The sequence below is a fragment of the Formica exsecta genome, unplaced genomic scaffold, assembly GCF_003651465.1.
Source record: "Formica exsecta isolate Colony F162 unplaced genomic scaffold, ASM365146v1 scaffold247, whole genome shotgun sequence".
Lineage (NCBI taxonomy): Eukaryota > Metazoa > Arthropoda > Insecta > Hymenoptera > Formicidae > Formica > Formica exsecta.
Window position 1 is genome coordinate 237,005 of NW_021849743.1, and position 19,452 is coordinate 256,456.

General features: G+C 35.2%; 3 protein-coding genes across 10 annotated transcripts in view; all 3 read right to left on the minus strand.

Annotated features, from left to right (window-relative positions):
* LOC115236221 (tumor necrosis factor alpha-induced protein 8-like protein) overlaps positions 1 to 11,740 on the minus strand; it is a 20,977-nt gene extending 9,237 nt beyond the window's left edge. For both annotated transcript variants that reach the window (XM_029808525.1, XM_029808526.1), the window contains exon 1: positions 10,674 to 11,740. The gene's annotated coding sequence lies outside the window, so the exon portion shown is untranslated. The remainder of the gene's footprint in view (positions 1 to 10,673) is intronic.
* LOC115236220 (geranylgeranyl transferase type-1 subunit beta) lies at positions 11,740 to 13,844 on the minus strand. Of its 2 annotated transcripts, none has more exons than XM_029808523.1 (4): positions 13,481 to 13,844; positions 12,812 to 13,428; positions 12,340 to 12,709; positions 11,740 to 12,202 (listed from the first exon to the last, which is right to left on the minus strand). In XM_029808523.1, exons 2-4 carry the CDS (start codon positions 13,343 to 13,345, stop codon positions 12,081 to 12,083), a joined length of 1,026 nt encoding a protein of 341 aa, XP_029664383.1. In that variant the 5' UTR covers positions 13,346 to 13,428; positions 13,481 to 13,844; the 3' UTR covers positions 11,740 to 12,080. The 2 variants fall into 2 exon arrangements, with proteins under 2 accessions (XP_029664383.1, XP_029664384.1); XM_029808524.1 differs by having other exon boundaries at positions 12,812 to 13,215; positions 13,299 to 13,843.
* Positions 13,845 to 14,488: 644 nt separating this feature from the next.
* On the minus strand, positions 14,489 to 18,537 carry LOC115236365 (adenosine kinase-like). Of its 6 annotated transcripts, none has more exons than XM_029808762.1 (7): positions 18,092 to 18,537; positions 17,771 to 17,973; positions 17,372 to 17,499; positions 15,894 to 15,939; positions 15,549 to 15,819; positions 15,123 to 15,392; positions 14,489 to 15,058 (listed from the first exon to the last, which is right to left on the minus strand). In XM_029808762.1, exons 2-7 carry the CDS (start codon positions 17,968 to 17,970, stop codon positions 14,858 to 14,860), a joined length of 1,116 nt encoding a protein of 371 aa, XP_029664622.1. In that variant the 5' UTR covers positions 17,971 to 17,973; positions 18,092 to 18,537; the 3' UTR covers positions 14,489 to 14,857. The 6 variants fall into 6 exon arrangements, with proteins under 6 accessions (XP_029664622.1, XP_029664619.1, XP_029664621.1 ...); XM_029808759.1 differs by having other exon boundaries at positions 17,771 to 18,003; XM_029808761.1 differs by having other exon boundaries at positions 17,771 to 18,021.
* Between the last annotated feature and the right edge of the window lie 915 nt (positions 18,538 to 19,452).

The window sequence follows — 19,452 nt, forward strand, 5'->3', positions numbered from 1 at the left end:
TCGGAAGAGTGAAACGGATATGTCGATAGCGAGGTCAATCAGAGTGACGAGAAAAAGTGCTACGACCAGCGGTTTTTAACGAAGAAGTTAATCATCGTAAAGTTGCTGAAAATGATAATTGCCTGTATAAAAAGAAATTGCGAAAATATGTATAATATTGAAGAGGAAAAGATTTTATTTATACCGAAAGTATCGATATATATACCATATATTTTTATTCTAGTACCGCAAGTATTTTTATTAAGCATCTAGTATCTATGCTTAATAATAGCCTTAAATAAAAATTTTCACGACAAGAATCTTGCGTGTAATAAACTTATTATCGTAAAAAATATATATACGTATATATTTTAATACAATTTATAATCAAGGGTATTTTTTTCTATCAAGTTGTGCTACATTTTTAATCTTCCAAAACTAATATGAAAGAGTTCGAAATATAATTGATTAATACCAATACAATTTTACGTAAAAGTATTAGTTTTTAATTAGATTGTGTTAATGCGTAGGAGACAGAATATAAACAAAACGTAAATAAGACATAACGGTTATTAATAATTAATATAATTACCTACAATTTTTAGAAATACAAAGGAATATTTTTTAGTTGCATGTATCGTGTGAAATAATCTCTCTTCTTTCTTTTATCCGCGATTTCCAAAAATCCAAGCTTCAATAACCATCGCAAGATATATATAAAGCTTATTACATTCCAAACAACTTCGTAAATTTCACCAGCGACCCAACGACACAATTATTCAACGTCATAGCAAAACAAATCGAACGGCAAGGTTAATTAGCAAACTTTATTCGATGCGGAACGAGAGAAACGTACGCGTCTCTGTTCTTCGCGTTCGAAACTTTTCCACGGGGAAGATCGATCGTGGCAACGACAACGCTACGAGGACCGGCTAACTGCATTCGTAATGTTTTATGGCGCAATACTATAACCGAACCCCCTCACGAGTTGCTGCCGCTCCGGTTCACTCGTTTTCTTTTCGCGCCCCAAGACGCAGCTGTCGCACACCACTGACAGCTGGTGCGACCGGCGACCGGCGACCGGCCGGCAGCATGCCGTCAGCACCCCTCTTCGTTAAATTGAGCATCCTCGCGCTCGGGATAACCACCACCTGCCCCCGAACTAATGTATAGGCACTCGCATGCATATGAGAGCTCGCACGCATCGGGAACGTAGCGGAGAGCACGTGGTCGTGGCGCGAGTTTTCTATAGACTCTTGGTAAGACGGTCTAAAAGACGGATTATGCCCGCGACACAAAAGCTCGCATGGTTGAATTGTTAAAGGCGACTTTGCGAGATTCAGCTCCATCCGCGATATCATATGTTTGCATCTCCTGATTCGAAAATAGATATAGTTATTTTGCTGCCGCGAAAGTAACTCGACTGTTAAAAAATTATTTTAGGGTCTTGATACATATACGTAAGTCAAATGTAATTATTTCAACGAAGAAATGAATAATGGAGAATTGACTTAAAAAATAATTGATATTGCGTTATAATATTATTTCGTGATAAAGATGTTATTCTTGATTTCAACTAGGAGAGAGAGAGATCGGTTTTCTGCCTTTATACTCCTCGAACGAAACTAAACTGCTCAGAACTAAAACAGTTTCAATGTTTCGTAATTGCTCTGCTTATCTACCGTTGCATCCGTCAAGTGTATAATTAATATATATAGCTAATGTTGTTCAAGTGCATGCATCGTTTTGTTGGCGCAAAATTCTTCTCTCGAAAGAGAGAGGGATTGCACGGGCTATAAATATCGTTTTATTCGCAAATACGCATCTCGTGTACATGAGAGATACAGTGCGAAGATACGAATAAGATAGCAAGATAGAGAGAGAAAGGAGAAGGGAGAAAATCTCGGATGAGGACCGCGAAATACGACGTCGTTACCGTCCTACCGATCGTTATGTCCGAAAAAGATAGACGCGACGCTATTTCCTGTCTCGCCAAGCCTCTTTCGGCCATGCGAGAGAATTATAAACGACCTCGCAGGAAATTACGCCCATAATAAAGAACACTCGTGCTGCTCAAATGCGTGTATAAACGAATTTATTTAGTCCCCTTCGCGTATTTTCAAATATATATAAGAATCTAGAGGAAAGATACATAAAACGGTAAGAGTCCCTGAAATTCTCATGTCAGTTGCTAAAGCATGTACAAATCCATCTTTCTCTTGCCAGAGAGATCCCTAATTAAGTTCTTTAATTAAATGCATACGAGATGTCTGGAGGAGAAAACGCAGAATAGCGAGAACCCGTTCTCAAGGAAGTTTGGAATTAATTTTATTTTAGCGAGAGAATTTTACGTTTACGGATTTTTTATTTATTACCATGATTTTTCATTCCTTTTAATTCTAATATGTGTTTATAGAAATACTTTGTCATTTCTAAAAGAGAGAAGTTATGATTGTGAAAATCAATTATATACATAGGCATATTTAATAAATAATTTTAACTTTTTTCAATAAGAAAATATTCTTAAAAATTACTTATTTCTCCATAATCAATAACTTTTCAAGTCTAGGAATTAAATCTTTGTTATCAGACGATTTGTGCATCTTGAATTGATTACAAAAAAGCAATTATATATTTACGCGTGTTCTCATATGTTTGATGCATCGAAATGCAATTGAAGTGGTTGAGGACAAGTTCAATATTAAAAAGCTCATTAATTGGCTCTTCAATTAAATTTTCATCAATATGTAAATGTACGAAGTATTGAACAACGCTATTAGTATATGTCTTAAGATACCACATATATATTTCTACCAACTTCTCCTTCCCTCTCATATTCGTCAAGGCCATCGATGACCACGAATTCCGCGCGTGCTTGAATAATAAAAAAAAGCTTACACACACACACACCCACCCACACACACACACACACACTGTAAAGGAGAATGCAGATAACATTACTTTACCTTACCGCATGGCAAGGTTGCGATAATAGAAAAAAATTAACATAACTATTACATATCATCGTTCTTACGAGAGTTACATCGATCGCAATACGAACACGCATACCTGTATGTATGTATGTATGTATCTGCACATATGCGCAGAATATTTGATGTTCTATTGCCGCGTGAAAGTTTTAAAATGTATAATTTTCCCCAAGTTTGAAACTAAACTGTAACGCTACAAAAAAAATCAACAAGTTGAAACGGTTGAAACGACGAGCAGAAAGTTTATTATAACAATTTAATAATAAAGTTAAGATTTGAAATGGATAAAGAATGAAATAAAAATTAAATGAGCGAAATAGTCGTACAAATCAAGTAAAATATTCTGGTGTTGACGAATTTTCATGTATAACATTTCATTTCTGATAGAAATTGATTTACATGAAATATTTACTCGCAAACTTTTTGTTTCTGAAAAAGATCTACACTCCTGTTCTGACCACTAATTAAATCATTATATGCCATTTACTATTTATTATTAGCATTATTCCCTTGCATAATGCTCATGCCAATTGCACGCATCCCTTGATCGATGCCCCAGTGACGCAACAAGACGGACGCGTTTAGATAATGTAACAATGTATAGCGAAATCAATGTGTAGCTAGCAGCGAGCAGATCATAACAACTCTCGAAACTCTGTACGTCGCAAGATAAATTCAAACGAAACGATGACTATTCATATTTCTTGCTCGCGTTGTTCTCAAGGAAGTTTGGAATTAATTTTATTTTAGCGAGAGAATTTTACGTTTACGGATTTTTTATTTATTACCATGATTTTTCATTCCTTTTAATTCTAATATGTGTTTATAGAAATACTTTGTCATTTCTAAAAGAGAGAAGTTATGATTGTGAAAATCAATTATATACATAGGCATATTTAATAAATAATTTTAACTTTTTTCAATAAGAAAATATTCTTAAAAATTACTTATTTCTCCATAATCAATAACTTTTCAAGTCTAGGAATTAAATCTTTGTTATCAGACGATTTGTGCATCTTGAATTGATTACAAAAAAGCAATTATATATTTACGCGTGTTCTCATATGTTTGATGCATCGAAATGCAATTGAAGTGGTTGAGGACAAGTTCAATATTAAAAAGCTCATTAATTGGCTCTTCAATTAAATTTTCATCAATATGTAAATGTACGAAGTATTGAACAACGCTATTAGTATATGTCTTAAGATACCACATATATATTTCTACCAACTTCTCCTTCCCTCTCATATTCGTCAAGGCCATCGATGACCACGAATTCCGCGCGTGCTTGAATAATAAAAAAAAGCTTACACACACACACACCCACCCACACACACACACACACACTGTAAAGGAGAATGCAGATAACATTACTTTACCTTACCGCATGGCAAGGTTGCGATAATAGAAAAAAATTAACATAACTATTACATATCATCGTTCTTACGAGAGTTACATCGATCGCAATACGAACACGCATACCTGTATGTATGTATGTATGTATCTGCACATATGCGCAGAATATTTGATGTTCTATTGCCGCGTGAAAGTTTTAAAATGTATAATTTTCCCCAAGTTTGAAACTAAACTGTAACGCTACAAAAAAAATCAACAAGTTGAAACGGTTGAAACGACGAGCAGAAAGTTTATTATAACAATTTAATAATAAAGTTAAGATTTGAAATGGATAAAGAATGAAATAAAAATTAAATGAGCGAAATAGTCGTACAAATCAAGTAAAATATTCTGGTGTTGACGAATTTTCATGTATAACATTTCATTTCTGATAGAAATTGATTTACATGAAATATTTACTCGCAAACTTTTTGTTTCTGAAAAAGGTCTACACTCCTGTTCTGACCACTAATTAAACCATTATATGCCATTTACTATTTATTATTAGCATTATTCCCTTGCATAATGCTCATGCCAATTGCACGCATCCCTTGATCGATGCCCCAGTGACGCAACAAGACGGACGCGTTTAGATAATGTAACAATGTATAGCGAAATCAATGTGTAGCTAGCAGCGAGCAGATCATAACAACTCTCGAAACTCTGTACGTCGCAAGATAAATTCAAACGAAACGATGACTATTCATATTTCTTGCTCGCGAATAAATAAGCGTTCATCAGTGACGTTATTACGCTCCCTGTCCTTTCCAGCGTTTATCCCGCTGCGTAAAGCAGAGAAAACGCGCGCGATCCGAAGAAAAAAAAAAGCACGCGGAAGATTAAATAAATTTCCTTGCCTCTCCCCAGGACTCTCACGAGTCTAGGGTCTAGGGGCGGATGCCTCCGTCCGGTTCGTGTCGACTCGTCGCACATATACGCACGTCGCATGCGTTCTTCAAGAAGTTCGACGGTTAATACGACCATTTACTCGCTCGCAGGGAAACGCAACAGTCGCGTACATACGCGACACGTAGCGTAGCTACGCAATTATGAAAAACCGGTGCATCGCGTTCCTCCGCGTTCCGTAATTGGATGCGAGAGCGGGCAATGCGCTAACAACAACCTCATTCATCTCGCGCGGTTACTCGTTATAGCTTCGTCTATTTACGGCGCGCGATTACACGCACTCGAAAACTTGCTCGCACTCTCTCCTTTCCTTCTCTTCTCTTCCCTTCCCCTCCCGGGACGTGTACACGCTTTACCAGACTGTAGACTACAAAGGGATGTTTCAAAATTTCCGTTCATTTTAATGAATAAATTTCTCGAGCAACGCGAAAATGTTGAGACTATAATTTTTTTCGAGTTTCTGCATGGGAAGAAAGTCTTTTTTCGCGAATTATATAAATTCTGAAATGCAATTGAATGACAAAATCTCGTACGATTATTGAAGTGTATGATTTTACTCTTCATAATTTTAATTTAATTTTCAAGATATATTTGATATTGAATATTAAATTGATAGCAAATGACAAAGATAGCAAGTAACAAAAAATTGTTTCTAAAGAAAATTTTCTCTTTTACTCCTATTTTCAGTATAAATTAATTTCTGCAATTTTTAGATGTTATAGAATTCGTAATATAAATATATTATATTTATATATTATATTATATTTGTTATTATCAAAGTACTAAGATAAAATTTTTACTAACATAAAATTTGCAGTTTCTTGATCCTTTCTTTTATGATCCGTTTCACACAACCTACGTACTTCTAATCTTGCACATTCTTTCTTCCAAGTTTCATAATAATGTCAACATTTTAATATCGCTTTAACTTTTATTTCTTAAATATTTATTGAACCGATTTCTAACAGATTCATCATCCATAAGCTTTTATTATATTTATATTTCTTCGATCATAAAAAATGTTCAAAAGGGATTGTGGTATATCTGTTTTTGTTTTATTTCACGCACTTTATAAAACAGCTAAAACATTTCATGCATTTTCAATATTTTGCCGATAACCTGTGCACGTATCCGCACCGTTGAAATTCATGCACTGTGGACGGATTTAACGCTATAACGATCATCGATTTTGTCCATGAGACCGATAGAGCTTTCAGGCGTTTATCTCTAAATAAAAATTATTCGAGTATATTGACATATATCAGTTGTATATCGGTAATACTGAAAAATATATCGGATATCGATACCATGTTTTATTCGAAAAGAGATATTTAATGGTACCAATGCTTGATACTCGCTTTAAATTATTATTATAAAGTATTAAAAATAAAATATTTATCGCGTGAAACCAAAAATATTCTTTTTAATTAATTGTATAAAAATACTGAGCACGCCGGCAGTTATCTTTAACTTTACGCTTGAACGCGATATAACATTAAAACTAGGTGGGCACAATTCAGTTCAAGTAATCGTGACTTAACGATTTGCATAATTCTACTGTATATAAGAGAGTACAGAATATAAGAGAAAAACAATAAATGATATGGCTGTAAGGATCGATTTCCTCGGCCTCGGTAAGCGCTAACTATAGTGCTAATTATAGCGTTAACTTAACGTAATGTTCTTTCTTTTTTAATCAAGATTTTAATATAAAACTGAAGATATATATATATATACATATATATATCTCCGCGTTTTAATTTTTTTCAAGCAAGAATGTTTAGGCGGTATCAGGCAATATTAGAGAGAATATATATACTATATTTGTTCTTATTATATATATCTAGAAAGGAGAATCATATCTGCCTATGTCAATCATAATATTGTGATATTTATGAGCGCTCGCGAGCTGTTATACCAGAGCAGTAAGCTATCGTGCACTTGTCACCCTCTCGATATCTGATATCAGGATTGATAACAACATTCGGAGGCTAAATATAAAAAGGGAGAAATAAGTAGAATTTATATGACGGAGGATATTGAACTCGACCAACATCCTCCTCGCATATATATATATATAGAGAGAGAGAGAGAGAGAGAGAGAGAGAGACGCATGCAACAATCTAATGGATAGTTTCAAAAATATCGATTAATTGTAATTAAATTGTGGGATTTTCCTCTTTCTAGTTCTAACTATGAAAAATAGCAAACAATCAGTGTTAAATTGACATTGGTGAAGTATTAGTCCCGAATGAAAGACGTTGTTGGTTTTAGCCGTCGTCACGTCGTCGTTGAAAGGCATCGTGTTTCTCTTTTTCTTTCTCTTTCTTTCTAACAATAAGTGGTGCAACGTTAAATCGCGACGAACAAACGATGCAATTAAGACGACTTCTTGCGAAATGTATCCGTTTCTCTTCTGCAGCGTTACGGATTTCTGCAATTTAATCTCTTCGATCAGCTATCTTTTCACGATAATGACTCTGGTGAATTCACCTTAATCGTCTTCTATTTTTTAGGCTAGCAGGAAAATTCGCGCATATATAATACATCTTTTAGAGTATATTGAAATAGATTTTCTTTATAAGTCTAGTCTCTCTAATCTGCTTTTAAATATAGATATCGCTAAATTAGCGCGTGACAATTTTACGCTCATTCGCTGTGATGTTGTACTGATAATTCTGCTGATTTAAATAAAACGCGATATAACATTAAAACTAGGTGGGCACAATTCAGTTCAAGTAATCGTGACTTAACGATTTGCATAATTCTACTGTATATAAGAGAGTACAGAATATAAGAGAAAAACAATAAATGATATGGCTGTAAGGATCGATTTCCTCGGCCTCGGTAAGCGCTAACTATAGTGCTAATTATAGCGTTAACTTAACGTAATGTTCTTTCTTTTTTAATCAAGATTTTAATATAAAACTGAAGATATATATATATATACATATATTTTCTCTTCTGCAGCGTTACGGATTTCTGCAATTTAATCTCTTCGATCAGCTATCTTTTCACGATAATGACTCTGGTGAATTCACCTTAATCGTCTTCTATTTTTTAGGCTAGCAGGAAAATTCGCGCATATATAATACATCTTTTAGAGTATATTGAAATAGATTTTCTTTATAAGTCTAGTCTCTCTAATCTGCTTTTAAATATAGATATCGCTAAATTAGCGCGTGACAATTTTACGCTCATTCGCTGTGATGTTGTACTGATAATTCTGCTGATTTAAATATCAGTTGATTGGTATTTGTACGAACCAATCAATACCTAAATTTTTATGATACCAAAAATTTTTATATATTGATTAAAATTTTCGAATGGAAAAAGAATATTCATGTGATATTTATCATATATTTGTTCATTTTCTCCAATAATTTATAATCAGACTATTTTCCAATAATAATTTGGATGTCTGCTAATTGCATTCCTACCTTTATACATCTCCCTCCTCTTATATAGATAATAGTGATTACATAATTTTTATCACTACATGTTATCGTTCCACAGATAATTTACAATGATGATTCACGAAGCAATTAGTGGATATATAACTGCTCATCTTAGTATTATTACAAAATTTTTATACGTATTTTTAGCTTTTAAAGTTTGCACAGAAAATAAAGATTATTGTGTGACATACATATATCGTCTGACGATCTATTTAATGCACTCTCATGTATTAAGGTCGAGTGAGATAATTAAAAGCGTTAAGTAAATGGAGCGACATAATGATCAACCAACGGTAAATTTAATAATTATAATCGTAGAGAAAACGAGGAAGAATTCCCTTCTTAATAAACTTATTCTTATTGTTAGAAAATTTACAACGATTAAAGAATTCGTTTAATAATAAAAATTTGATAATAATAATCGTACATGTTGTAAATACAGATACTCTGTGATATAACTTAAAGAAACTAAATATATTATACATTTCAATATAGGTACATAATATGGTTAAAATTAAGTTTTATCTATTGTGTATTCCAGAATTAAATAAAAAATAATCATCTAAAGGTGGATTCGGGCGTCACTGGCAGAAATGACGCTACGGAAAAACCGCGGAGAAAATGAACAAATCTTTAACATCTCCGATTACCGGCCAGCTGCCGAAACGCCGGAAATCACGGCAAGTCTGCCGGAAATTGATGCGAGAAATTTCTAATATTCGATGTAAAGAGCAATATCAAAATGTACTTTTTTTAGGACAAGTAAAAAAAAAAGCTGAGATGTCTTCTATAAATCACAATGTTATTACATTACATTTTATCGTAATATTATTAATACTTTATATATTTTTGTACATATTATATAATTAAATATTTAAAAAAGCATTTGGGACGTAGTATAATAGCCGATAATTTGCGCGTCATAATAAAGTGATGATAGAAATTTTACTAATCGAAAAGAATAGAAAAATATGTTTTTTTTTTTTTTTTAATTTATTTCGAAAGTTTGATTTAAGTAATTTTCCTAAGCATCGAGAAGATAATCCGCTTGGATGAGATTCGACGCGGTGAATGGGGAAACTTTAATCAAGACGATACTAAAGCTCGAAAGGGACACTCATTCATCTCGATGATAAAGCTAAACTTTTTTTTCCTTTATAGATTTCTGTATCAAGAGCTAAACTCTTCACTATATAATATTTAGAGTCAAGATAATGTCCATTTCTTTTTCGCTATCGAAAATTCTTCCGTCTGCCTGTCTAATCTAATCTTTTATCTTAATTTTCTCTTCTTCGAGTTATTTCTCTCTCTTCCTCTCAATTTCTCGTATGTCGTATCTATAAGCGGACGTATTTTCGCTAAACACAGCGCGAGCATGTCCGAGAGAGATTCCTGTTAACGAATTAACCCGGAAACACGCAACGCGAGATGTATGAATCACTCTGAGAATTAATAGTTTCTCGGTACTAAGAGCGGTCGATTCTCTCTGCTTGTAAACTTTAAAATCGCATGTATGTACGTATATATACTTACATATAAAATTCATATTTTTATCAATTCGTAACACTTTATACTCGTACACATATACATACGTAGCATTTTTTTTTCATTTAAATTATCGTACTCGCACTCGCATTCGCATTTTGTATGCAATTTCGAAAAGCGTAATGGCGCCAACAAAAATTTTCCACGAACGCGAAAGAATTACGCGCGCGAGAAAATTTTAATTTTAAAGCGGGAGCAAGCGTAGGACGCAAACTATCGCGCGTTTACGTTAAAAGGGACCACGCTGTTATTCCGCGCGGTTAATCAAGATAAAAAATAAATATAGAGAATCCTATCGCGCGATTTCGCACGCAACGGCGCGCGACGATCTCACACATACACATGTATACACACGCACGCACACTGACCGATTTGAATTTTCGCATACATGCATACTAACCTCTGCTAATGTTCTGGGCCGCGGGAGCGCGACCCGACACCCGACTATGGAAGGAACGAAATTTCTCCACCCGCGTATTATCGCGTTCCCTCCTTTCAATCAGTCCCGTCGGTTGTCCCCGAATCGCTCTTCTAACAAGTCTCACTTTGATTCGCGCGGCACTCCTCGAAGAGAGGAAAAAAAAGATCGCGCGGAGTGACGACAGGGCGGGAAACGTTGTCTTGACGCGCGAGAGTACTACGTTGAATCGCGACGACGATCCACCAGTCTACCGTCTACCGTCCACCGTCTACCACCGCCGACACGTCCGTCGCGTTGCACGGTCGAACGACGTTTGCGACTTTACGAGTTGCGAATGTTGCGATGGCGATGGCGCGCGACTCGGTTGCCATGGCACCCGCGAGCGGAGTGTACGCGCGATTGGTGGAGGAACATTGAAACTAGGGAGATGCGCCTAACTTTACATCGTACTCTGAAAAATAAACTTTGAGAATAAAAGAGGCGAAATACAGCGAAATTACATTGAAAATATTTCTTTTTTTTCTTTTTTTTTTTTAAGAGCTGATCTGCTACAATTAACAATTACTGAAACTTTTCTAAAATATCACCCTAGATGAATTTTTGTTGTTCTCAGTGCATTTATTCTTGTTACGTTGCACTTTACATGTTTGTACGTGAAATAAACCAAATATACATTAGGTCATGGAGAGAGCTAATGAAAAGTTTACAGATGCAAAAAACATTTGGAAATTGAATGATATTCTTAATGTATTAATTATGTTAATATCGCAATTCAATTTTTTTCATTAAATAATGTAATCTGTAAAAATGTTATCTTTTAATACTTATTTTTTAGATTTCGTTAAAAAAAAATTTAATTTTTAAATATGCTGACTTTACACAAAGATTGTACGAGTCATGTCGTATAACGTAATTACAATTGACAGAGAGAATATCATGTTCCCACATTCCTAAACAATTATTAATAAAATTATTACAATGATAATTCACGTGCACACAAATATCAAGATTAAAAAAACAGGTGACGAATTCTTGCAAAGAGTAATCTAAAAAGTCATTTTTATTGATACTCTTTTACTAGCAATGCTTCTAGTAAGTATCTATACTTTGATATACATACTTTACATACATCTGTAACAAGCACATTGCTCAACAAGAAGCTCAACAAAAACCATATAAAATAAAATATTACTAATATCGTGATTATTGTAGCAGTGTTAATTGACGTTTCTCTCTTTCTTTTTCGTTCTAAAATGAGGACTTTAGAGCAGAGAATGTGATGAAATACAAACGAGATCTATGATCGAATGCAAAGTCTGATCTGATATATTTAAATTCTGTGCGTTTGATATGATCACTAGTCCCTCGAATTTTTATACACCGAAATCATTCGTTCCGCCATTTTTTATGGATCTGTTGTAGATGCTCGTAAGCTCGTTGGGAGATATTGAGTTCTGGATTTATCGAACACAGACCAGGTTGTCCCAAGAGACTTAAACCAGACAGACCTATTGAAAAAATCATTTCGTATATTCGCGTTATTATTTAAAATAAAAGCTGCTTGCGAGATTACTTCTTGCAAAAAATGTCGGTAATTCATTTTACAAAGTCAATTTTTTTTGCGATATAAATTATTTACACTCACCTAGATACGTGTGTAAAGGATCTGGTCGTGTATTATCAAACTTTGCCAATCCTCCGACGACTGTATCCTGAGTATTGAGGATAAAAATTTTATTTTGTTCGGCGTCTGAAAAGTTGAGGAATTCTAGAAGCTCAAGCGTAGCGCCAACCCAGAAACTGTAACACGTGTCAGACGGTTTCCCAGGCCTTCCATTAAATCCACCGTCCTGTCTCATAAGGCACCAACGCTTCAGCCGTGCTAAACGGTTCCACGTCAATACATCCATTATATTAGTATGTTTTCTCATCAAAAACAAACTTGCCACAGCGCAGAAAGTTGATCCTCCGTGAGATTCAAGACCCGGTCCCTGTCCGATACCGCCATCGTACGACTGCAATTATCGTAACCATCTGTTACATGAAGATAAAGATAAAATGCTTACAGAGCTCATAAATAGTAACGCTAAATAATTGTTGATGACAAGTGCGCTTACAATGCTTCGTAATATGTAGTCGATAGCCCGCGGGATGTCGACGCCCGACCAGTCGTCCAAAATTGCGGAAACGCAAGAGGCACAGTAGAGGAATCTCATGTCGCTCTCGCATCCCGTCACCATGGCCATGAAAGATCCGTCGGGATTCTGACAGGCACGGACTCCATCAATGATAGATTTTTTATCCACTCGACTCAGATCATCGCCAAGGATCAGAAGAGTGACCAAGCTTGTGTAGGTCATCGCTAAATGACCACACTGATACTCCGGGACATCCTTTGGTATCGTTGTAGACGCTTGGAAACCAGAACGAGGACCGGCTCCCTCGACCTGGAGACCGTATATCCAATCGATCGCTTCGGACTTGGCCTGTTCCCCGATCTCGTCCAACGAATTTAACAGATCTAAACCGGACAGGGCGAAGTACGCAATCATCGGTCTGGTAGAATCGAATTCCGCCAGACTGCTAGGCATGATTTGTAGTAACCTTTGGAAGTATTTGACATGTTTCTCCCGAGCTAGCTGCTGTGGCATGATTATCCTACGATCTCGCTGCGTTGAATGAAAACGTCACTCTAAATCGACACGACATACGTCTCGGCACGCCTTAAAAACAACTGTAATGTGCTGTCGTTATTCGATTGATGATAACGATTCATATGTACATACAATATTTATCTCAATCGGCTCTTCCCTTCACTCTTCCCATATTGACTCGTCAAAGTTCTAGCAATTCATCGTCGATTCATCGTAAACTCTCCTAAAATCGTATTTGAGAACGATACATTTCATATGCGTTTTCTTTTATGTTCGAATCGAATTAATAATTTAAAATTGTGCGCTGTAATTTGTCGCCTTTGACATTTGGTTATGTTCGTTCACCTTCGACGTTTACCCAACTGAACTCAGCTGAACCACGAACTCAGCAACGTGTCATACCAATCGTTGAATGCAAAATTATGAACCAATAGTACCAATTTATCGTTATATAAGTTCCTAAATGAGAGACTCTTGCTTTCTAAACTTGGCGGAAATTAAAAGATACTGCCTTTGACTATATTATACCCAAAATGAGATGTCATAATTTGTAGAAATAGAAAAATTTGCCAATTTTTGTGCAGAATGGATCGAAATAAAACGAACACGAATATTTCATATCTTCTTTTATATATATCATCGATCGTTGCATCGTGATAATAGTACGCTATGTAATTTTACATACAGACATACACGCACAAACATTGGCGCGCATCCAACATTAATGCGAACTAACAGTGAGTAGCAAGCAAAGTGTCTGATAAAATACAATTGATAGACCACGGACTTCTTTTATATATATATATATATATATATATATACACACACACATATACAATATATATATAGTCTGGCCCAGGAGACCAAAATTAACAAGCCTCTACTGTGTATATACATATGGGAGATACGAGCGAAAAATTCTTGGCAAATGAGAAACAAGTATCTCCTCTCACAGATATATATATATATATATTGACATAAACTGTACAACATACGCTCTACTACTCTATTATAAAAAAATAGAGAAACCAATATAATTGTTAATTACAAACACTGTTGCATAATTTCTTCATATTGCAAAAACATTAGGTTGATAAACTACAGATCTATAATGGCAACAATTAGCGAGAAAAATCTCTAATATATATCTCTCTATATTTTGCTGTATATTATTAATAAAAGTGCTACATTTATGAAAATGCAGGATCTGATGATACGAGTATGTATGTGTAACACGATAGTAATCTTTAATAAATAAAACTCACGAATACTAAGTCTTGCATTTTACAATGCAACACACGCGCGTGTCATATAAGTACGCAGATACGTGGACCGTTCAAATAAATATCTAATGGAACACATGGAGGTAACATCGACGAGGAATACTAATTATCGCTCAAATGATCGATAATTTGCTAATATATAACTTTGAGGCAATAAATAACTATGCAATTACGGGTATATCAGGTAACAATTATTCGTCATTAGTCTCCTAAAGAGATCGAATCGTTATGGCAGCAAATCGGGAGGTATGCTGCTCGGTAACGTGACGCCGAGTCTAGTTATCATGTAAGATGCGACCTTGCATCCCAATTCTAAGCAACTCTTTGGATCCCAGTGAGCCAGAACGCCGGCCAGAAAGCCAGCCACTAGAGCATCCCCGGCACCCGTCGTGTCCACGATAGGCGCTTTCGGTACGATGGGTGGTATCTAAACAAAAAAAAAATGTTATCATATTTAAAAATTCTTTTATATTTTTTCGATTAATACGAACCTGAATGGACTGTCCTTTGCCCCACACGATGATCGCCGGTGCGCATCCACCGCGCGTCATGATGAATATACCGTCATCGGTCAGCCAATCTTTACTATTGCCGCTGGAAACATCCACCGTGATCCTCTTTAAACTGTTCAGCAAGAAAGGTATGTCGGTGACATCGTCGTACTTTACATTCAATGCTTGCGCGAGTGCGATCATTTCCCTCGCGTTGCCGAACACGATCTTGGCGTGACCAACCATTTCGCAAATGGCCGCTTGATGATCCTTGAAAAAAATAGATTAAAAGATCAAGAAGAGAATATACTCAGTATTTAGATACATAATTAAAATAAAAGACATATATTACTATCTAATATATACTGTCTTCATACAATAATGTATCTATTGGTTACATAATATAATACTATATACTTCTTATACCTGGAATATATATACACCGCTAAGATTGAATGCTATGATAATATTTTTCTCTTGGGCTCGTTTGACCAGTTCCTTAGCTACATCCAAACTGTGTGTTATGAAATATCCTTCAATATAAATTATCTTTAAATTATCTAATTGCAAATTAGCTTTTTTCAAATCATCCAATGTATATATATTGGCTGCACCGAGATTTGCAACAAGACTGCGGGATGATTCAAATACTAGCGAAACGCATAATCCAGTAGGTAGAGTTGAATGTACAGCATATCTAATGAGATATTATATACAAATTAACTTTACCGCATTCTTTCAAGCCCCTATGATAATAATAAAATTACGAACCTTACATCCACTCCTGTAATTCGGACTAGTTTTTCTAATATTGAACCCTGTTGATCACTTCCAACACCACCATAAAAAATACCAATTTGAGATTCATGAGTCTCGTCACATAGCCACTGCAAAATCCTCAATGTATTCTGCGCAGATCCTCCTGGACTTGTGCATTGCTCTGTTCTACAAAATATAAACATTATGTGTATTTTATAAAAAGCTTATAGAAAATTTATCTGCATGCACGAATGTCTTGTATATTATACATATATACATCATGATTATAATTTGTCATTCTGTTTAAAAATTATTTGTTCGATAAAAACATCAAACTATCAAACATATTCTCTAGATACAAATACAAAGAACAATTTGAATAAAAATTGTTTAGAATATCAAGTATTTGTAATTTATAATGTAAATATAAATCATAGTCCAATATAATTAGATTTACTCGGATGGTAGATCTGCAATCAACTCCTGTATTTTCTCCTCGCATAGCTCCGTCTCGCCATCGATTTTGAGATTGTATTTTTTAAGCAGGTCGTCATTCTTCAGCATCACTAAGATGTCCAGGAGGGGATTGCCAAAAGCTATAATCGCTGGAAAATCCAATCGAGCAATGGTTTTCCGCAACGGGATCTTTTCCACCATTTTCTGTATCGAAGAATGAGCTTCGAATGTTAGCTTTCCATGTAGACATATCAAGGTATAAAAAAATTAATTATATAATCTTATAAAACGTACATATACATATCAATTGCAGATTACTTACAAGGTAAACGAAACTTTTCGAATCATCGTAATTTCTAGGCGGGAGTAATTATAAAACTACGTTGGAAATTGTGAAAGTAAAATATTGCAATATCGGAGAATCGATCAACATTTGTAACCCTTTAATCTCCAAATCGAGCAATACAAGAGAGAGAATGCAGATAAAATGTAAATTATAAGAAAACCAAGCAGAGAGAGTGAGCCACTTTATTCCAAATATTCCTTCTCCTTCATATTAACACATCGTAAAGAATCGTGCAACCTAAACGTACGCCTTAATTTTTTTCTATTCATTTCCGTAACTACATCGTTCGCTATCTATCAACGATTAACTGCGATTAACTCTATCGCATATAGGATATCTAGTCTTTCAATCTTATCATAACCTAAATTTATTCCCGTGTAAGCTTATGCTGTTTTGAGGTCTCAATCATTGTATATATAAGCTTAAGAAGAGATCTTTATTATATTTCCGTCCACAAATGAGTACATATTTCGAATAGGACGAAATTGGGTGCGTTCGGGAGACACAACGGTTGAGTAGCAATCAAACGTGATTGGTTCTTACTTCTAGAACCAACAAATCAACGTCGAGTGTTGTAGCCTTTAGATGAACGAAGCTCAACGGTTGTATCTCCTGAAAGCCCGTTCTACATTGATCGCATGTCGCCAGTCGCAAGCAAATCGACCAATCACAGTCGCTAATATTGAACCCTGTTGATCACTTCCGACACCACCATAAAAAATACCAATTTGAGATTCATGAGTCTCGTCACATAGCCACTGCAAAATCCTCAATGTATTCTGCGCAGATCCTCCTGGATTTGTGCATTGCTCTGTTCTACAAAATATAAACATTATGTGTATTTTATAAAAAGCTTATAGAAAATTTATCTGCATGCACGAATGTCTTGTATATTATACATATATACATCATGATTATAATTTGTCATTCTGTTTAAAAATTATTTGTTCGATAAAAACATCAAACTATCAAACATATTCTCTAGATACAAATACAAAGAACAATTTGAATAAAAATTGTTTAGAATATCAAGTATTTGTAATTTATAATGTAAATATAAATCATAGTCCAATATAATTAGATTTACTCGGATGGTAGATCTGCAATCAACTCCTGTATTTTCTCCTCGCATAGCTCCGTCTCGCCATCGATTTTGAGATTGTATTTTTTAAGCAGGTCGTCATTCTTCAGCATCACTAAGATGTCCAGGAGGGGATTGCCAAAAGCTATAATCGCTGGAAAATCCAATCGAGCAATGGTTTTCCGCAACGGGATCTTTTCCACCATTTTCTGTATCGAAGAATGAGCTTCGAATGTTAGCTTTCCATGTAGACATATCAAGGTATAAAAAAATTAATTATATAATCTTATAAAACGTACATATACATATCAATTGCAGATTACTTACAAGGTAAACGAAACTTTTCGAATCATCGTAATTTCTAGGCGGGAGTAATTATAAAACTACGTTGGAAATTGTGAAAGTAAAATATTGCAATATCGGAGAATCGATCAACATTTGTAACCCTTTAATCTCCAAATCGAGCAATACAAGAGAGAGAATGCAGATAAAATGTAAATTATAAGAAAACCAAGCAGAGAGAGTGAGCCACTTTATTCCAAATATTCCTTCTCCTTCATATTAACACATCGTAAAGAATCGTGCAACCTAAACGTACGCCTTAATTTTTTTCTATTCATTTCCGTAACTACATCGTTCGCTATCTATCAACGATTAACTGCGATTAACTCTATCGCATATAGGATATCTAGTCTTTCAATCTTATCATAACCTAAATTTATTCCCGTGTAAGCTTATGCTGTTTTGAGGTCTCAATCATTGTATATATAAGCTTAAGAAGAGATCTTTATTATATTTCCGTCCACAAATGAGTACATATTTCGAATAGGACGAAATTGGGTGCGTTCGGGAGACACAACGGTTGAGTAGCAATCAAACGTGATTGGTTCTTACTTCTAGAACCAACAAATCAACGTCGAGTGTTGACAAGGGAGTCGATTGTGTATCTTTGAAACGAAATGAAAATTTAAGGCTGGTTTATGCAGGCCGTAACTGTTAATTTATGCCGGAACCGTTAAAGTTTAACACTAGGTGAACGAAGCTCAACGGTTGTATCTCCTAAAAGCCCGTTCTACATTGATCGCATGTCGCCAGTCGCAAGCAAATCGACCAATCACACTCGAATATTCGACGGAATAATCGACTGTGATTGGTCGATTTGCTTGCGATTGGCGACATGTGATCAATATAGAACGGGCTTTATCCACATCGCCAATTCAAAATAGGACTCTCTGATTGGTCAATCGTTGCTAATTACCCTAGACACCGGTCGATATGAGTAGTCATGGCTATTTGCGATATAGGCTGCGGTCGAGAAGACGCTAGAGATACTTCGAAGCATTGCATTAACTAATTAGAATAAAGAAATCTTTAAGCCCGTATCAGACTACGCATTGAAAATTGAAGATTGAAGATTAAAGATTGGAATTTGACTAATCAGAACAAAAGAGACTAAAAATTCTTCGTCTTGATTGGTCAAATTTCAATCTTCAATCTTCAATCTTCAATCTCAATCTTCAATACGTAGTCTGATACGGGCTTTACTCTCTTTGCCCTGATTGGTCAATCAAACGCTTCGAAGCATTTCTAGTTTCTAGCGTCTTCCCGACCGCAGCCATAATCAAATAAAACGCTCTCTATATTTTTTGAATACCCTTTGTAAAAGTTTGTTCTTTATAGCTGTACAT

Coding starts and splice junctions, on each gene's coding strand:
- LOC115236220 (XM_029808523.1), bottom strand. CDS start 13,345: ATGCCACAGCAGCTAGCTCGGGAGAAACATGTCAAATACTTCCAAAGG. Junction 12,710..12,811: donor ACTACATATTACGAAGCATT/GTAAGCGCACTT, acceptor CGATAATTGCAG/TCGTACGATGGCGGTATCGG. Junction 12,203..12,339: donor TCCTTTACACACGTATCTAG/GTGAGTGTAAAT, acceptor TTTTTTCAATAG/GTCTGTCTGGTTTAAGTCTC.
- LOC115236365 (XM_029808762.1), bottom strand. CDS start 17,970: ATGGTGGAAAAGATCCCGTTGCGGAAAACCATTGCTCGATTGGATTTT. Junction 15,820..15,893: donor ATTACAGGAGTGGATGTAAG/GTTCGTAATTTT, acceptor ATATCTCATTAG/ATATGCTGTACATTCAACTC. Junction 15,393..15,548: donor GCGGTGTATATATATTCCAG/GTATAAGAAGTA, acceptor ATTTTTTTCAAG/GATCATCAAGCGGCCATTTG.